Consider the following 19,255-nt stretch of genomic DNA (forward strand, 5'->3'; position numbering starts at 1 on the left):
GCCCTCTGCCCTTTCAGGATGCCCATTATACCTAGCTGAATTTTCTTCACCCTTTAGATTTCTGCTCCAGATCACTCTTGCCTAAGTCAATTTCCTTTGTTTCACACACTCATAGATTTATATTTCTTTCTGATTGAGTGCAATTGTACATTTATTACTGTGATTATTTTGTTTAACATCTGTGCCCTCTAACTGGAAAGCTCCATAGAAACAGGGACTCTTTCTGATTTTGCTCACCGTTTGTGTCCTTAATGGTTGGCATAGTGTTTGGGACATTGTAGGAATTGAATACACTCTTGTTAAATAAATGCATGAATGATGAGAGTGACTGCTTATGCAAAAGATGGTTACATATACAGGGCTCATTTTTAAATGCTACATTTTACTCTTTAAAAAGAGGGGCAGTGCATTCATAGAGAGAGCTACTTTCTCTAAGCTTTGATTCTCCGTTTCTTCCCTTAGGTTTCTATGATGTCAGGAGTCCACTAAGGGGCAGAGTAAGGCTGTGAGCTCATTCCATAGTGGTTAACTATTAACAAATATTTGTCACCAGTTAACAAACCTAAATCAAACAGAAAGGAAAAGCTTCATGGCAAATCTCTGTGAAGCCAACCTTAGGCAGTATATCTAGACATTTCTTTTTATTAAGTGCCAATAATATGTTTATTTTAAATTAGCTTATTCTTAATCTCCTCTACTCTTCTTACCTCTGTCTTTTCAATCTGTGCCATTGGTATATTTGTAACACTGGGCATTTGTTAAGCCCCTCCTAGAACTTAGCACTGTCATGGCAGGTGCCAACACCTAGATCCTTACCTTGGTTTCCAAAGGAACCACCTCAAAATTTTCAGGAAAGCCAAGGGCAGTAATATGAGAATGTACTTTCCTTTGCTTTTGTCTTTTAATCAACTGAAAAGCACTTTGAATCAAGAACAGAGAAAACTTAAACACCTAAAGATGAGAAGATATACAAAAGGGAGACTGATTAACAGAACCTTAATTAAAGTTAAACTTAGAAGTTAACCATTGGATTTTGACTATTACATATTTGTGTATTGGCTAAAGATTTGGAGCTATATGAAGTCTACTATGTTTCTCTTGAAATTATGTAGTAAGACTTAAGGGTTATATTGTTTTCATTTATTTTACAAAATCCTTCCTAATTTCCCCTAAGGTCCTATAGCATGTTGATCAGTACTATCATATCAGATCCTAAGGTCCTCAGCGAAACTGTTGCCGAAAAATTGCCGAAGCAGGTGCAGAGGAAAGATGCAGGAAAGACTGATACAATGACTTGGCAAAACCATGGAAAAGCCAGACTTCTAGAGTTTTATGTTTAGTACCATATCTATAAAGTGTGAGTCTGGAGTCTGAGCTCAGGGTCAAACCGTCTGCATAGAGACAGTTGAGTTTTTTTTTGCTAAGGTGAAACTGAAGATGTGCAAGGGAAGGTAGTATAATTAATTACTTGGGAAAAATGCAGAAGGAAACAAATAGTTTTTGCTTTATCTTTTAAAGCTAAACTCAGGAAGATGCACAAACAGCAAGAAATTTTAGTTAGGTAAATAGTTTTAAGTTATAATTTTAGGAAGTAGGGCATATTTCTGAAGGGCTATGGCACACGCGATAAAGAACTATTATATTTGAACTCTTAGTCCACCTTTGGCCAAGATGAGCTTAAAGAGTCCAAGGAAACTTCCCAGCTTTGGAGAATGGATTTTGTTTAGTCAATTTCATTGGTGAATATTTTTCAAGAGTTTAATTTAGGTATGTATCAAAAAGAATTGTAACAGCTGGAAATTGAAACTATGTTTTTTTCCCCCCTATTCAGTAGAAAATAAATGCATTCACTCATTTATTTAATAAGCAATTGATAAGTTTGTACCCCACACTGGGGTAACCCTAAAGTTAGAGAATCTTAGAGGGGAGTATGACCTGGTCTCTACTTTCACATATCCTGTAATCAAGTCAAGAGGATGTATGCAGAAACTAATAGTCTAGTAGAGTATGATGTGTGATGGATAGAGGAATATTGGAGGAATCACTCAGGATTGGGAAGGGAGTTTACTAAACAGCTGGAGTCCAGCAAATGCTTCTTATGGGAGGTGGCATTTGAGCTGAACTTAAAAGGTCACCAAGGAGTTTACCAGGAAGGATACTACAGAGAAACGCAAAAAGGTGTGAGAAAGTGGTGTGTGTGGTGAGATCTTGAGAATGTTAACTAGGCTCAGGACTGGGGTGTACCGAGTGTGCCGGTGCACATATGGACTCAGTAGAAGACAGGCTGAAAACACACCCATACGAGAGATCATAAAAGGCCTTCCATTCCAGGCTAAAAATTGTGACCTTTATCCTGAAGGCGAAGGGTAGCCACAGAAGGAATTTAAGTACCAGGTTATATGGTCGGATATGTGTTTTAGAAAAATCATTCTGGCAGCTATTACACATTCTAAATGAAGACAAAACATCTCCTTAAAACCTCTGAAGTGTTCCCTAGCTGGTTCCTGAGAAAGAGTTGTCTATAATTCTCCCTTTATCCTCTTAACATAACACAGAAACACCATCCCATCTGACCGTTGGCTAAGTAGACACAGCCATAATCTGGAGAAGTGGGTTTAGGGTAGTTTTTACATTTTTCCTAACAATGTGACACACCCAGATGGCTCCACTACAAAGGAAACCCGACCTCTCCATACTGATGGGGTGTTTGTGCCACCAGTCACGGGAAAGGAAGGAATGCTCTACGTACTACTAAAGGGGTGAAATGCCACGTTCTCTCATGTAGGTGTACTATGTGAAAAAACAGATGAGGAAAAAAAAAAAGAAATCTTAGTATTGGATGAAAATTTAGGCACTTTACAGTATGAGCTATAGTCATAAGACTGCCTTTGAATTGACCATTTGAATGACTTTCAAGACATGATCGAATTTATTCAGTATCGAAAGATATGAGTATAAATGGTCTTGATTTTTGAGTCTAGGTACATTTTGGGAAAAACACTGTATTTCTAAAGACTTGAAGAGGAGAAAAATAAAGGTTAGGAAGCAGGCATGGCTCGAAACTACAGTCTCAATACAAAATTCCAAATGAAATGTTCTTGAAGCTGGGGCGACTTCCAGTTCAGCTTCTAGCAAAACAAGAGGTTCCCCAACCATACACGTTATTTGCCCCTGCGGTTGAAAGCTCATATCCGTAATTAGAAGTTTTGCCTCTGTGTGCTAGAGAAGGCTCTGACGGACACCACATTTTATTTATACCTGCTGGCCCACTGACACGGGAAGTTCCGATCCGTTGTGATGTAAATCTCAGACGTCTTTCTGGGTTTTGTTTTTGCCTCCCTCGGAAGAGGTTTTTGGGAATGGCAGTCTGCGGGGAGACGGGGGGTTAGGAGGGAAAGAAAAATGGGAGAAGGGCTTTGACCTGCCGGAGAGGAGCCCCTGCTGACACGGTCAGTCTGACCCATTGAATGGCATGAATACGATAAATGCTGCTTTATCCTGCCTTGAAAGGCACGAGATAGCACAGTCTAAATGCCTGGGCATGCTTAAATAGGCGATTCGGGATGTTTGAGTTGAGCGTGTTTGAAATCTGAGCTCACTGACAGCCTGGGAGCTGCCACAGGTCACCTGCCTTGCTCCGCAGGGACAGGCCCAGGTCTCACAAGAAATTGTCCGTAGACGAATTGTAGTACAAATTCCTTTCTTTGTTGGTTGGCCTCTTTCACTAGACCATGGCCTATAAAATTTTGTAAAAACAATTCTTAAATATTATTTGAAAGGGCAAATGGCCCACGCTGAAAGGCTTGACAGTTTGACATATAGTGCATGGTTTCGATAGCTCGGAAACTGAAGAGTGTGGCCAAGATTCTCCCCCTGCTTGTTAGAAGCCTGGTGTTTTTTAAATAGTGTCTTGTTGCTGTGCAGGGTTCCTCTGCTCCTAGCAATCTGACAGGCAACGAGTCTGCTTCAGTGATCTTCAGTCTTCTCAGACTCATTTGTGAGAGAGCAGAAAAACAGCTAGCACCTTTGAATCCAGCGTCCAGAAAGTCCAGAACCAGCTATTGCCAATTAAGGAGCCATTTGGATCATCATATCAAAGCCGATCGCTTTAGAGTCTTCTGATAATAGCCAGAGCCATGGCCTAGAAAGAGAGAGGAGCCCATTGAGAGGAAAAAACGGAATTGAGTGGCCTGGTCTCGTCAGAGCCTAGAAGTCAAAAGGAAGTGAATTTCTGCATCAGAATGTTGCATATGTGCAGCCAGTCTGCACTCAGCGCTCAGCGCCCTGCTGCCTCTGCATAGCCAAAGGCCATTTTCAGGAGCCTCTGGCCCCTCAGTCACTGGCCTGCTAGTTAATTGCCACACGGACTTCATGACACATGGGCAGATAATATGACATTTTCGGTTTCTGTCACTAGCAAACGCCACAACGTTGCTTGCACTAGTTGCTAAGAAGCTGTCAGAAACCATTAGCAATTGGCTAAAGTCGCCCTGTGGCATTTCCTCATAGCATCAGCAAAACGAGCATAAATCACCCACTGGAGCCTACTGCTATCCTAATGAGGCTGTAAGCTTGTTTATGGACTAGCATCATTTTTATGATTATTTCCACCTTTTCAGTTTGCCTTCATTTGGCGGCAGGAGAAGTCAGCTCCAGGAATGAAGTCACTCTGACATTTTACAAATGTGGTTCAGAGCTACTGCCTGCTGCCGTGTGGTCGGCCGGTGGTTCTCCAAGTTTGTTTAGTGATCTTAAAAATAAAAAAAGGAAATAAATCCTCCAGAGACCGCATGGAAGTGACTGTATCGAATTGCAGAGTGAATGGAAATGCTAAAGGTACAATTGACCATTTAGACTCTCCTCTGAGGTTGAGACGTTGCGAGATCCATTTTCAATTTTAGAAAGTGGAAGAGGTTAAACAATTTATTAAAATCTATGGAAGTGTTTGCTTTTAGAATAGTCTGTTTTATTATGCTCTCCTCCTTCCCCATCGTCTCCATTTCCCTAACTTGTGTCGGGAAGGAGCAGGGTTTATTGTTTTAGGCTTTTCTGAACATGCACCAGTATTTACACTGGATTGAAAGCATTTGCTTCCAATGAAAATCTTGTCTTAGATTACAACCCAGCAGTGTAATTTCCCTCCCAGATGGGAGTAAAGTAGCTGTATTTGCCTAAAAACAGTAGGAAGAACAAACTGTGCATTAAGCCAAGGCTGTTTTTGGCTTGAGCTAATGATGTAATAGAAACCTTTTATTCGGGAGAGGTCACTACCAGGGACTGAAGGGGGTGATCTGGCTCTTGCTTTGAAAGGTTTTTCCATTGTATCTACATAAGTCTTCACTTAAAAAATTCTGTTCCTAATGCTTCTGCTTTCATACAGCAGAAATAAACAGGAAAGGTTCTGGTGAGTGTTACACATGGAATGCAGAAAGCCTTCCTCTCCTAATGGAGTATATAATTCAGGTGCCCTCAAGGCACGCTTTCAGGAATTCTTTTGCCTGAGGTAATGGGAAGCTAAGGCTGCTTTAAGGCCTTGATTATCTATTGATGCACAAAGCTGGAAAAAAGTCATCTCCGCTGGATTATAGTAGATATTTCCATAAATTATCAATGAATTCTCTTCTAGGCAGGCACTTGGCATTGCCTGCTAAATTAATCTGAAGGGGTTTTCAGATGGATAGAAAAGCTATTTTTTTAAAGGTGGAAAACAATCATGGCGGTGAAAAACTGTTGTTAGCTTAGAATCTTTTCATTTTTAATCAATGATCAAGTAATACGTTCTTTTCCTTGGTTACCCTTTGCATATTGCAAGTGGATTAGCCCATTGAAATTTTAAATGCTGTTGAGTTGTTTTCTTTGCTCATGTTTCTTTAATGAATTGTTATTTTATATGGTGAATTGCTTCTCTGAATAAAAAGCCTCTTTAAATACTGGACTTTTAAAGAATTTGTTAGGCAAATCCAAGAGGACTCCTTATAAAATACTTGGTTATGCAAATAAAGAGTTCTGTGGGTGGAAGGAGCACTGATTTAGGGATGTGGGTGTCTGGCCCAGCACTGACCCATCAGCTCTGTCCGTCCCAAGCCACGTGACCTTGGGCAAGTCACCCAACAGGAACACAAGCACTCTTCATTGATACGCTGAGGGCTTTGGAACTGTGGGTCTTTCTGATCTTTTCCACTGAAAACGCACCTATGATTCTGAGGAACTTTAAAAAAAATATATGGATTTTAAGTGCAGTACAATTGTGGGTTTTAAATTAATAAAAATTAAACTCAGGAAAGCTCTGCAAACATTTTGTATGTGTGGCCTATGTGGTAATCATGGCACAAATGTTGAAATTAGTCTGTTCCTCACTCAACAAAGTTTTAAAACTTTAACTCAGTACAAGTCAAGGCAATTTGGGGGGCAAGTGTCTATTTTGGGGCATGGGAGGTCTCCTGAGGGAGCAGTTAAGAACAATCGAATAATGATAACATATCTGCTATAGATGAGATTGAAATAACTGAAATTAAAAGAGAGAATTATTTTTGTATGTAGGATATTTACTTTAACAGAAAATAAGGAATATGGAAATTCAAGAAGCGATGTGAATGAACCTGAGGCTAGTTTTGATGTACAGTCACTGGGAAACTTGTCTTACCACAGTACCCCGTTCTTTGGGCCATATAGGCTGCTCTTCAGTGACTTACAGAACCCAGTGAATGTGCTCTCGGGGACATTTATTACCTCACTGCTAAGCCTTGCTGCTCTCGGTCTTCTTTTTGGGCCCAGGTCAACCTGTCCCTTTCTAAAAGCCAGTAACTACCACTGGGAGGTGGGGCTGCAGATAGTGAAGCATGTTTGACAGAAGCTAAGCTACTTTTTAGTTTAGTCCACTATTGTTTTCCCTTTGACTTTTGTACCAAAATACAAAGTGCTTTACTTCCCATTTGTACCTTATGACTTATTTTGGACAGCACGTATATGGGCTGAAAAAAATTTCTTTTCTTATTCAATATGGCATTGTAAAAGGAATACTACATTTTAAATTTTATTGTGTCACAGAGCCAAAATATTTTCTAAAAGAAACAACTTCAATGTTCTAACAAAAACCACTGAAAAAATAGGATCCAATATACAGGAATGTGTAAGCAGGTGACTTTTCAGTGAGAAAAAAAATTAAATCTAGAAGAAATTTTAGAAATTGCCTGGATTATTAGGGTAATGCAATTCCAATCAACTATTAGTTTAACATCACTTTATTTGATTTAAATAGTAATTGTTTTCTAATTAAAAAACAGTTTCGGGAGTTTTTCCCTTATTAAACTTGATGCTCTCTTTCTATGACAAGAAAAATTATCTTCTATTTGAAGTGTTCCTATGTCAAACTGCTTATGTGATGGATTACCTACATTTCCATGGCCAAATTTAGTCTTAAGATAGATCACTTGTGGAAATAGTTGATATCTTGAATACATCTTCTCACAAGTTGACATCAGTGACTATATGTGGGATTTGAATATCCAGACAGTGACAGCACCTCTGCTAATGGCTGCCACCATATTTAACTCCCTTATTAAATCAGTTACACTTAACATGTCTCAGCTATATACATCTGAATAATTACCATGGCAACAAAGCTACTAAAGAGATTGGCTATTTCCCTCCATTCCCTTTGACCTTTTGCACTGTCCTTTGAAAGAAGTTCCTTAGACCTGACTACTTTTGAGCCTAGGCCTTGTTCTTTCTTTTTCTTGGAAAAAAAAAAAAACAGTACCAAATAAACTATTAATCATTTATATTGCTCTTTTGGTTTTGTTTATATCCAAAGGCATTCTATTTGAATAAAGCATGTCAAGGTAGCATCAGTCAAAATTTGATTCACTATGTTTGCAGGTGATGGCTTGGACAACAGTGTAGCTTCCCCCAGCACAGGTGACGATGATGATCCAGATAAGGACAAAAAGCGTCACAAAAAGCGTGGCATCTTTCCCAAAGTAGCCACAAATATCATGAGGGCGTGGCTGTTCCAGCATCTAACAGTAAGTGGATTCTAAATGACATATATAAACTAAATATGGACAAACAGTTTTGATAGAAAAAATGGGGGAAAAGTGATCCCTCTGGACCTGGAATATTTCATAAATATCCGTGTTCCCACAATTTTTACAAAAGTGTTAGTTTAGCACTTGTTTCCTAGATAAGTACCCACGAGGAGTTTGATTTGAAGTTCGCTATTGCAATGTTGTTAACTTTCATAAGTTCTAAGTTAGGTTCAGGAGTTCATGTGCATTTATGATTTTAAGTATGTATGTTAATGATGTTACTTTTCTCAGTGTGCCTCTTAAAATCTTAGAATCAGCACCCCCTAAGAAGAAAGTAAGAGAAACCCCAGAGAGAAGGATTCAATTTCTTCTAATGATTTCGTGGACCTTTATTAACGAACAGTCCGCAAAAATTTAAGTCTCGTCACAATGGGAGGATGCTCACATAATTTCCTTTTAAGTGGTTTGAATGCACTGGCTGCCATTACAAAATGTTCATATGAGTCAGAGCTACACAGTGAAAGTTGTCCCTGTGTTTAGAACTATAAAGGAAAACAGCAATATAGAGTCAACTCTTCCTGTGTAGTCCCTTGTGACTTTTCAAGCAGAGTAACAGTTTATATTGTCTGTGTTAGTATTGCTGTTTTCACTGCAGGAATTCTCCTGGAGATGTGAGAAACTGGAGATTTGGGGCTTTATGCCACAGGGGGATTTGTTTTTTTTGGTTATTGTTCCGAATGAATTTCATGTTCAAAATATTTATAATCATAATATTGAGGTGCATATTTTTGTAAGTGCATACTGATTTAATGATATATCTAAGGAAGAAGACAAAATGAAAATTTATGAGTAACATGATATTTTAAAAATCAGCAAAATTGTCGACCGAGAGACTTTTATTATGAGAGACAGAAGATGAATCTTGGCTTTTTCAAAAATCTCGGGAGCAAACTTTTTATGTTACTCTTTTTAGCATAGTTTGCTTTTCATAAAGTCATTAATTTTTTTTAAGTATCAAAGTTAACTCTACATTGTTCAGACCTGTCGACCCTCACACCCTTGCCCACTTTCAAAGCTGTGTCCTCAGTGATGTTCTGATATGGGGGCAACAAGGGGATATCAAAGGCCACCCTGGTTCTGCTCCTCCAGATAGAGGCTATGCCTCCAGTAACAATTGCAGGTATAAATTCATCCAGATTTTCCAGCATCTGTGAATAAAATAAAAACTGAGAGCAGCAGGAGTAACTAAAAACAGAAAATGGTTTCCACTTTTCTCTTCTTCCCATGATGTCAACAGCACTGACGGTTTTGGAGTCAGCCTTCAGGGTTGGTTAATGCTGGTAGTTAGCTGAAGGTTTAGACTGTTTCGTTGATTTTAACATCATATTAGGTTTACCTAAAACGTGATTCGAGTACCATTACTTATCTGACATTTGTTGTATATTTGTGGATAGCTCGAAATCTGTCTTGTGCAAGGTTGCTAATGAGGATTATTGAGCACTACTGAATGGGAGAGAGAGGACTAGGGTTGAGAGGGCATTGCATGAAAAATAAATGGTACGGCATTTAAAATCAGCAGGAGATCAAGAAGTGACAACTGGTCAACGGTGCTGATGCAACCATGCTATTTCATCACCGGAGCCAACCAGCTAACCTAATCTGGAGGATGAGTTGGGGAAGGGGACAAAATCTCGACCCTGAAGTCATAGCCAAATTTTTTCCTTTCCTAAACTAACAGGAAAAAGAAAAATGAATCAATTTTGTTAGCCTCAATCTCCATCTGCAAAGGAGCTTTGGCTTTACCTGAAGCTGAGGTGCCCCTGAATAAAATATAATCAAATATTGGTTCAGACAGATTCAGGAGAGAGAGAAGCAAGTTCTTTTATTCATTCACTAGTTTCCTGGTTTTCTAGGTTATACCCTTGTGAAGAACCTTGCAGAGAGCTCTATTACCTTCTTTAAAGAACAAAAACCAAAGATCTTTTTAATAGCCAGCAGCATTTTACCTTCTTGCAGTGGTTTTTGTGGTCCATGTTATGGGGGTGGTTGTACTGGAAAGTATACATGAACTGCCTGATTTCCTTCAGTTTGGAGTCTGTGCTGGCCTGTATCACTATCCTGAAAGGGGAAACCCATTTGTCCATGTGTCCCTGGCTGTCTACAAATGCCCATAAAAGTTGTCTCGTGGTATGTTGGATAGTTCCACATCCTCCTTCCCCATGCTACTGCCATCTGCTCATTCAAAAACCTTGATAATGATAATGGTCTCTAAAAAGAAAATGTTCTCATAATATCACCTAAAAAAGCAAAGTTAGGAGATATATTTAAAATTCTCCTGCTTTTCTTTCCTCCATGAAAAAGATTCCCTTCCCTTTTCTTTAATTGCAAGAGCAAACAGAGCTCCAGTTACAAGAAACACCCTTTTCCATGTCCTGTTATACTTGAAGGAATGCACAGACTGCTTGGGTAATATTTATAGTCAGGAGCTGATTATAATAAAGTCTACAGAAAAACGATGGAGTTTAAAGAGAGTTTTGTTGTGATTTGTCCAAATGTAACTAACTACTGACATCTCAGTACTAATCCTTTAGCAACTTCGTTTAAAGTTCTGAGGTCTCCGGGGATGCACAATTCATTTGGAAAACTGTGTACAAATTTTAAATGTAATGCATGCTTGCTATATGATTAATGCAACTTATCTAGAAAATTCTTTCTGAAATTGTGCTAGATGTAAAAGAGCAATTGAAACTCTGGCTAATTAGAACAATAGCAATAGCGATTTATTAGCAATTGTAGAAACTAATCTATTAAATGTCAAAGACCTATTATAAAACCTCACACACCTCTTTAAAAGCAAATTGCTATTTTTTTCTTTTTCAAATAAATGGGTCAATCTTTTCATTGGGTTTATTCAGTTAAAAAAAATCTGCCTTTGAAAGGGCTTTCAAGCATTTGTGTGTTAGAGGAGTAGAATAGGCCCTGAATAAAAAAACCTTTCTGGATTTGCACCCCAGCTGCATACGAAAAATGTGCCGTTCTGTGGTTATCCACAGGTAGATTTAATCAGTGGCACATTTTTACTACTCCAAAGGGAGAACTAAAGTTTCATTCTTGGACTCACAGTCTCTAGCAAACGAAACTGGACATACTTGTGTATGATGAAAACAATAAAAGAAAAAGGAAACAGGTTTTAAACTTCTGTGATATGGGGTAAAAGGAAATTTCGGTGATGTAAATTTCCAGTTTAGACTACTCAGTTGAACATTTGCCAGTTTTGATAACTAGAGAAAGTCTCTTAAAAGAAACTATTCCCTGGAATTGAAAAGAATGACTGACAGTTAGATAATAAGAGAGAATTAGAAAGAAAATAAAAGCATTTATTAGTCTAAATGCTTGCATTTGCCTGAAGATAAATTACTGCAAACAATTAAAAAGTACTTAATTTTGGCATATGAGTCACTATATAGTGACAACGAGTTCAGGGGCATATGCCACATCAAGGTTTCTTTTTCGTTCTTAAGAGCATTATTCTAACTGTAAATATAACCTACTCATAATGTTTAAGTTGGATATATTTTGCATATTACCAGTTATTTTGCTCCATAGTGTTACAAAGACATGTGCCCTAATGAAAATGAAAAGAATGAATAAATACGATGTTTAAGGTAAAAATCAAAGGTCTTTTTTCTTTTTGTTTCCCTACCCTAACATATTACAGTTTTAAATATAATCTAAATAGAAAAGCAGTTAATATGGTTTTTACTGAAAATATGCAGCGACATATTTTTCTGCGTGGAGCTGCTGCGTGTCCCAGGAATCCTGAAAGTTAGAAGAATAATTGGCAGGATCACCTCATGGATTGTATAAATGTCTAACTTTTTAAAATTTGAAAGGAAGGAAGGAAGGAAGGGAAGGGAAGGAGGGAGGAGGGAGGGAGGGAGGAGGGAGAGGGAGGAAGGAAGGAAGGAAGGAAGGAAGGGAGAGAAGAGTGGAGTTTGTTAAAATGCATCCCTGCAGATTCAAGGGAGGAAATCTTTCATGGGGTGACACATTTGGCATTGACCAGTAGGGGAGGTGATCCTGAAGGTGAACTGATTTTCCTTCACATTCTCTTGGATTCTCTGTCCTTTCACTGATCTTGAGGATCCCACTGGGTACCACAGAGACAAAATTTGTTTTTAAGTCACCTATACATATTTCACTTGTTTTGTTTTGCTTTCTTTTCTTGAACTTCTAGCCTGAAAAATATATATTTTTTGTCTGTGGCCAAATATATGTCTTGATTTCGCATTTATAAGACTTTCCTCTCAATGTGGATAAAGCCAAAGTGAGGGGTTGTAGAATCTTGCAGGTTGAGAATGGCGTTTCCATAGAAACACTATTAGATGAAAAGTGCCCTGCGGGTCCGCCACTCTAAGGATGGAGTAAATGGAATTGACTTGAGAATTGAACACTCTAGAAGAGACAGATGTTGTTTCATTGGTTTTGCTTGTGGTAATAAGATCTGTTGAAGACATCTTAGTGTCATATCTCTGCTTGCAATTTTTGGAAGAAATGCTCTCTAAACATTATAAATTATTATTACAATGAAAAAGGACTTCTCGATACCCAGGTAACCCGTTCTGTTGATCAAAGGTCAAAAGGCAGATAGAAGACCTATGAGTAGGCACGTAGGTAAGTAGTAGATGGAATGTGCTCCTCTCTTCCCATTTCTATTTTTTTCTATCCCTCACCTCTATACTTTACCAGTTTTAACAATGAATCTTCTTATTATGCCTTACCAGCTATCATCCTTCAGCTACCATTAGTCCTAAGAAGATAGTGGGACAGAAAGGCTATATTCTTGAACTTTGCCTGCAATGTCAATTAGGGTAGCACAAAGTATATGAGAAAGATAGTCCCTCCTTCAAACGAGTCCTAACCTATCTTCATGTTCATGTGCTTGCATCAAGGAGGGTGGCTGGTGGAGACAGCAGCTAACTTTGATTCCTTCTTCACTATGTGTTACCTGCAGGTATATAAGCAAATTAAAAGACTTGAAAACTAGTACGAAGGAGTGAGATTTTTTTTTCCTTCCAAATGTCCATGTACCATATCAAAAATGAACTCTCTGAAATCTGTAAGAGGAATATTTTTATAGTTATTACTCTTTCCCTTACATGTAGTTGCCATTCACCTTCACAGGCTTTAGTGATGATGATGGGTCAGAGCTAGTCTTTGCTGAAACTAACCCGGGCTTGGATGACAAATCCCTTTATTTTAATTTTAAAAGGTCTCATCTCCTTAGAAGATAGCATATTTTAATTTTGATTTGATAGGAACCCTGACTATTTTTTACCCAATTGGGAGTCATCTGTCTCCGGAGGAAAATGGAATAGATTATATAATTACTTGGGGGTGGGATTGGGATGCCCTAATTCTTCTGTGATATACGACATCGAAACTCTGTTTTAATAATGAAGTGGTGGTTTCCAGATTCTGGGGCAACTGCCTTTTTCTTTTTCTTAGCTGGTTATTGAAATCCTAATGGGATGGGTGATGAATTTTCTTAGGTCAGGTAAACTGAAAAGGCTACAGCTGGAATTCTTCACCCAGAAAAATCGGAGTTAATACTAATGATCATTGTGAATTAGAAGATCAAAGGCGAAGCATCAGCCTGTTCTCCAAGTTGTTGCCCCAGAGGCCATTAGTGACCTGGCAGAGCTCTCTCCCGGCCTTCCACGCACCTCCTTCCCCTCGCCCAGCCTTTCTTCCCCATCAAAGTTATGCACCTCTGACCTGGGGTAATTACAGTCAGTTGATGAGGAGGCATGGGGGAAAAGAAAACAATCAAAAGTAAAAACAAATGTCCAACTTTAAAATTACTCATTTGTCCAGGTACATAGAACTTACAAGCAAATGAACTCTGACTGGGGTGCTATGCTATTTTCGGGGTGTGATTGGGATTTTTGTGCTCGGCCAAATGGTTTGTTCATTTCATTGATGATCTTCTGTAAGGGATTTGTGTAGAGTCTGGCTGGCAATTTGTCAGATTATTCTAAAATTTTCTTTCTGTTTCCAAGGCTCAGTTAAAAATATACTATAGCTTGGTTTTCTGATATACTCTTAATCAGGCTAATTAAATAAAGGATTAGGTTCAAAACGAAAGTGCCCATATAAGCACAATTTATTAAGTTGCTGGTTGCTGATGCACATAACCCTTTGAACACTAGCCAGCCATTTATACTTCAAAGCATATATCAATATCATGTCTTCCTCTGATTCATCTTAGTGATGATATATTTTTGAAGATAAAATATCAAACTCGGTCAATGAATATGCAACTGCTCCTACTCAATTTATCTTTCAGATTAAAACTGGAGCATCACGTAAATACGTGTGATTGTATTTCTTAAACTAACTCAGTCCATCCTTTAGGAATCTGATGTAGTATAAGCTTGGCTTTTTACTTTCTCAATGTTTAAGATTCCTAGGGAAGGTGCTTTGCTTTAAAGTATGAAGGTTTGACGGAGAGGAAATCAGATGGTTTCGTTTTAGAAAGGATTCTAACGTTTTGGTTTGGTTTGGTTGGTTGTTGTAATGCCAGTAGAAGTAAATCTTTATGTCATGAAATTTAGGATACTTTGTTTGACTTAACTGAAAACATCTTCATTATATCTTAGTTTTTCTTACGGAAGTGTGAGCGTGACTGTGTGTGCATATATGTCCCTATGTACATGGACATTTTTCTGTAGGACAGCTCTCTCTGAACCCCTGCCATCTATGTCAATCCTAGTTAGGAAAATGGATCCATTTTACTGCTTTTAATCCCCTAAATAGCTATGTTTAGGGCTCTAATTTTTCTGTTTCTGCTTATTTAAGCCCATGTCAGAGGGTAACCAAATAGTGGAGACCACATTGCAATGGTCTATTGCTTGCGTCACAAAACCATTTTGGTGATGGCCCAAGCTTACCTGTGCTACAATGAATGCCATGAGATAGCAAAAGTTATTTTATTAAGGCTTCAAGGTAGAAATGATAGTGATTATGTGGACTCACATCAAAATGACTGATACTGACGAGGGTGCTGGTGTTTTAATACTGCCTGTTTCTCCATTGCAGAGTTCTGAGCCTGATAAAGTTGACTTGGCTCAATGGGCTTAATACTTACTCAGCATGTTGAGAGCAGGAGAGAGGCTTCGGGAACTCAGATAAGGCACCTCCTCTTGGTGGGCCTATGGGGAGCCTCTGAGAGCAAGGGGAGAGCTGAAAGAGTTATGCTAGGCAATTTTCTAACATTTTAAAGACCTTTTAGGCTTTGTTTTTTTCTTGCCATTGCAAAATGCCTTCACTTGGCAAATTATAGCCCAGTGAGTGTGGGTCCCTATACAAGACGTTTTCCTCTATCTTTGATCACTTATAAAGAATAGACCTCAACTAACTTGATGTTATAAATGTAAACATCCTAAGTTAGTTAATATTTAACAGAGATACAAATTACTTGGTTTTTAAATATATTATTTAAAATAATCTGAAATGGAGACCTTGGTTTGACTTAAATAACTACTTGTATCTGAATGCCCTCCTGGTTTTATCTCTTTGCACACACAAAAAAAATTGGACCATATATATGGCACATTTTAGGTGCCTTTGCTCTTCAGTTTTTAATATTCAGCGATCATTTTTTTTCTATTGGTTTTCACATTAACTTTGTTGCTAGCATCCCTGCAGAGCCCATGTGCTCTCCCATGACACGAATGACCTCTGAGAATTCAGTGTCCTAGGAAGTTCTTGGGATGTCCAGTGGTTAAGAGGTATCGTCTGTTAACAGGGACATTCACCCGAAGAAAGATCAATGGGTAGAGATAATTTCTACTGCAGTTTATAGAAGTTTAGAGATAATTTCTATCTATTATTTAAGGAAAAGTCAGTTTCCAAACTTTTTTTTTGGGGGGGGGGAACTCCACAAAAATGACTTGATGTCATTTTTAAAAGGAAATAAAATTATCTCCTGACTACATAATGTTACTTTTATCATGTTTTAAAAATTGATCTATTAATTGCTTGGCTATTTTGACATTGCATCATTCTGTCCTGTTAACAGCTGAAGAAAAAAATTGATCAAAAGGCTAAATAAAATTAGAACAGGTATCTCTGTGAGGCTTTGTAGTTTAATGTTTTCACACACACTTGATTTTAAAGACAATCTTGTAAAGCAGGCAGGATGACAAAAATGAAGTTTAGAGTCATAAATGATTTTTCTCAAGGTCAAAAGCTAGGAGCTGGCTAAGCTGGAACCAGGATCTCCTGACTTGAATTTCCATGTGCTTTCCACCACGTTGCCTCTCAAACACAGAGCAAGTGAAATCGCATTGTGGGAGTTCAAAAGTGTAATTATAATCTCATTCCATGAGTTAGATAATTAGTATTTTTAAAATAAAAATGCGAGCCAGAAGGTTTGGCATAAAACTTCAAAATGCAATCTGATGGTTATTGGCAACTAATGGTCCTTTCCTATCTAGATTCTTTTTCCAGACATATTCACCCATAAAAAAGGCATAGCTACGGCTATTGATATTTTGTGCAATTGTGATAATTATGCATTGTTAGAATTTCAGATTTTAAACACTGACTGTTCCTCCTTCCCTGTGGAAATATGTATATTTCTATTCTTGTCCACTACTAACAATGTCTGACAGTGGTTCGAGAGTGAGGAATCTTTCTTCATGCAAATCCTAACTAAACCCTCTAACACAGAATTTAGCTCCTTGAAGATTTTTTGCCTGTCACGTGTCCAGGACGCCAAAGAGCTATGTCTTTAATTTGCTTTATGGAGATACAGGAAACTGCTTATGCAGCCCCGATTACTCTTGAAACTACAATCCAACTGTCGTTTCTCAGCAAAGGAGGTTGCTAAACCCTAGAGAATTAAGCCACCGCTCTGGGGTATGACACTGAGGTCTGATCATTTTAAAGCTAGTAATAACCAGAATCCGAAAATTCTTATGAATAAAACGTAATTTTAGTAATGTTTCCATAAACAGTGGTAATGGTGGCATTTTAGTAGGCAGTGACATTAGTCACATCGAAATTGCACCACATTGGCTTTTAAATTACTCCACCTGTCTGTATGAATAGAATTTTCAGTGTAAAAGCAGAGAGACAGCTGCTGCTAATGTCTTCTTCTCCCTGTGCAGATAATGCTGGCAGATCTACATGCATAAAGGACTGGTTTGTGATGTAAAATGGTACCTGACCCTGCTGGCTCCCGAGCTACAAAGAAATACCTTTAATTACCAGGGGCAGTGTTTAGTTGTTGATATAAAAATATCAGCTTCCAGGGGTGTAACCTCAGGTTCACGTCCTCTAGTAATGTCACCCACCGTACACTCTTTCCTCTACCCACATCCGTAGTGAGATGGGTGAGCATTTATCTTGATATGTTTCAGAAACATGCAAGGCATTAATACTTAAAAGGAAATCATCTAATACTGTATGAACTTGATTGATGATCTTTCCGTTTGAGAACTTTTAAAGATTAGTGGAATCTGGTTCCTCCTTTCTAGCCAGAATGGAAATATGGTATACTGTTTATACCTTCAAAGGGCTTAGCCTCATTCATCTAATACAAATCCATGTTATCATGTGAGGATCACGGCCAGCCATTTCATATAGCAGAAAGGGTAAAGAATAGAGGGGTTTGAGAACATCGGAGTTTTTACTATGTGCCCCTGCTTCCTGTTGATATATGATGAAGCTTACTTTCTGGAAAAGAAGCCCATTTGTTCTTGGCCTTTTGATTACGGTCTATTACAGCAGCTTCATCGCAATAAGGATGGGCCAGCCAAGGGGATCCTTCTGTTCGGGATGCCTGTTGCCAACAATGTATTTGGTGAGATGGTAAATAGGAGATATACATGTCTGGCTCATTTGCAGGCATTCTTTTTGACTTCTTTCACACAACTGGTGTTTTCGTGTTTAATTTAACAAGGAATGAGTAGTAAATGAAAGCTGCTGCCTGAAATCCCACTGTGAGCATGTTTTGCACTAGGCTCCCCAGTGACAAGGCAATTTGTGAAATTATGTGATGGAGTAATTAGATGAAGCCAGGGCTCCTGATTGTTGCCATGCATATGTGGTGAGGTTTGTTGGGAAGAGGGAGGGGGAGAAAAAATAGATTATTACCCTGGCAAGTTGGCTCAAAGCTTCTTCATTTATTTGTAAACAGAATATTTAGTGACCGCATAGGAAGTAGCTGTAATCACCAGCTCATAAAGAAACCACAGCAGAGCTTTTGGATTTTTGCAGAGTGCTCATGTAAAATTTAAGCTGGGAGGCAGAATCCCTGTTAATGTAATTAGGATCTAATTTACCACCCTTTGCACACAGATGTAATAATGTCTCGATATTTATTCTATCTTTAAGCACGTTACATATACCTCAGTGCAGCAGTTACTGAACAGAAACAGGTGTGAGCACTTTCCTAATTCGTTTTTACACTGTAAACACATAGCAATTTAAGGGAAATATTTACCAAAAACGAGGGAAAGGAATGTCTGCAAATGAGGCAGTAATGGACAGTTGCCCTTTATGTACTGATGGATTTCTCAATGGTTAAGTAAATTAAAGCAAATGCTAGAAAAATCAATAGGCCAGCATAGTCTTGGTTTTGCCTCATAGACTTCAGGACAGAATGACAGATGTGGTGTCTATGACCCATTTAAGTATTAATGCTTGAAAAACTGCTTCTGCATGCAAGGTTATATAGGCTTAGGAACATTGTGCTATATTAAATTACAGACAATAATATTTTTAAGTATATGTGGAATTTATATGTTTCAGTTAGGTTGTTCTTATGCGTTACATTTATACTGGAAGATTAGTTGCTTAGTTGTTGCAATAGCACCATAAATCAGTTTTGAATGTTCCTACACAGAGACATCTTCATAAGGCTGTAGTTGGAAGGTGAAGATGATGTATATTGAGCTTACATGTATCGTGAAGTGAATACGCTCAATAACACTCTATGTTGGAAGCCAAATTAAATTTAATTAAGGGGTATATGCTCAGAGCTTTTGGAAAAATCTGTAAAATACCAATCAATTGTGGCATTATAATTCCAGTTAATCTCCAGGGCTACAGATGCTATATTTTACATCTGAAATAACATGCATAACGTGTCACGTAGGTTGACTGTCACAGCATGTGGAACTTTAGGGCTGTTCCGATGTTCTAAGTGGTAGGTTTTA

At 38.3% G+C, this 19,255-nt stretch overlaps 1 protein-coding gene across 2 annotated transcripts in view; it reads left to right on the top strand.

The window, feature by feature from the left end:
• The window catches only part of MEIS1 (Meis homeobox 1), a 128,639-nt gene that overhangs the window by 62,950 nt on the left and 46,434 nt on the right, over nucleotides 1–19,255 (top strand). For both annotated transcript variants that reach the window (XM_039852792.1, XM_039852793.1), the window contains exon 8: nucleotides 7,879–8,024. In XM_039852792.1, the coding sequence (XP_039708726.1) occupies nucleotides 7,879–8,024 (146 nt within the window). The remainder of the gene's footprint in view (nucleotides 1–7,878; nucleotides 8,025–19,255) is intronic.

The sequence above is a fragment of the Pteropus medius genome, unplaced genomic scaffold, assembly GCF_902729225.1.
Source record: "Pteropus medius unplaced genomic scaffold, Ma_sr-lr_union100, whole genome shotgun sequence".
Taxonomy (NCBI): domain Eukaryota; kingdom Metazoa; phylum Chordata; class Mammalia; order Chiroptera; family Pteropodidae; genus Pteropus; species Pteropus medius.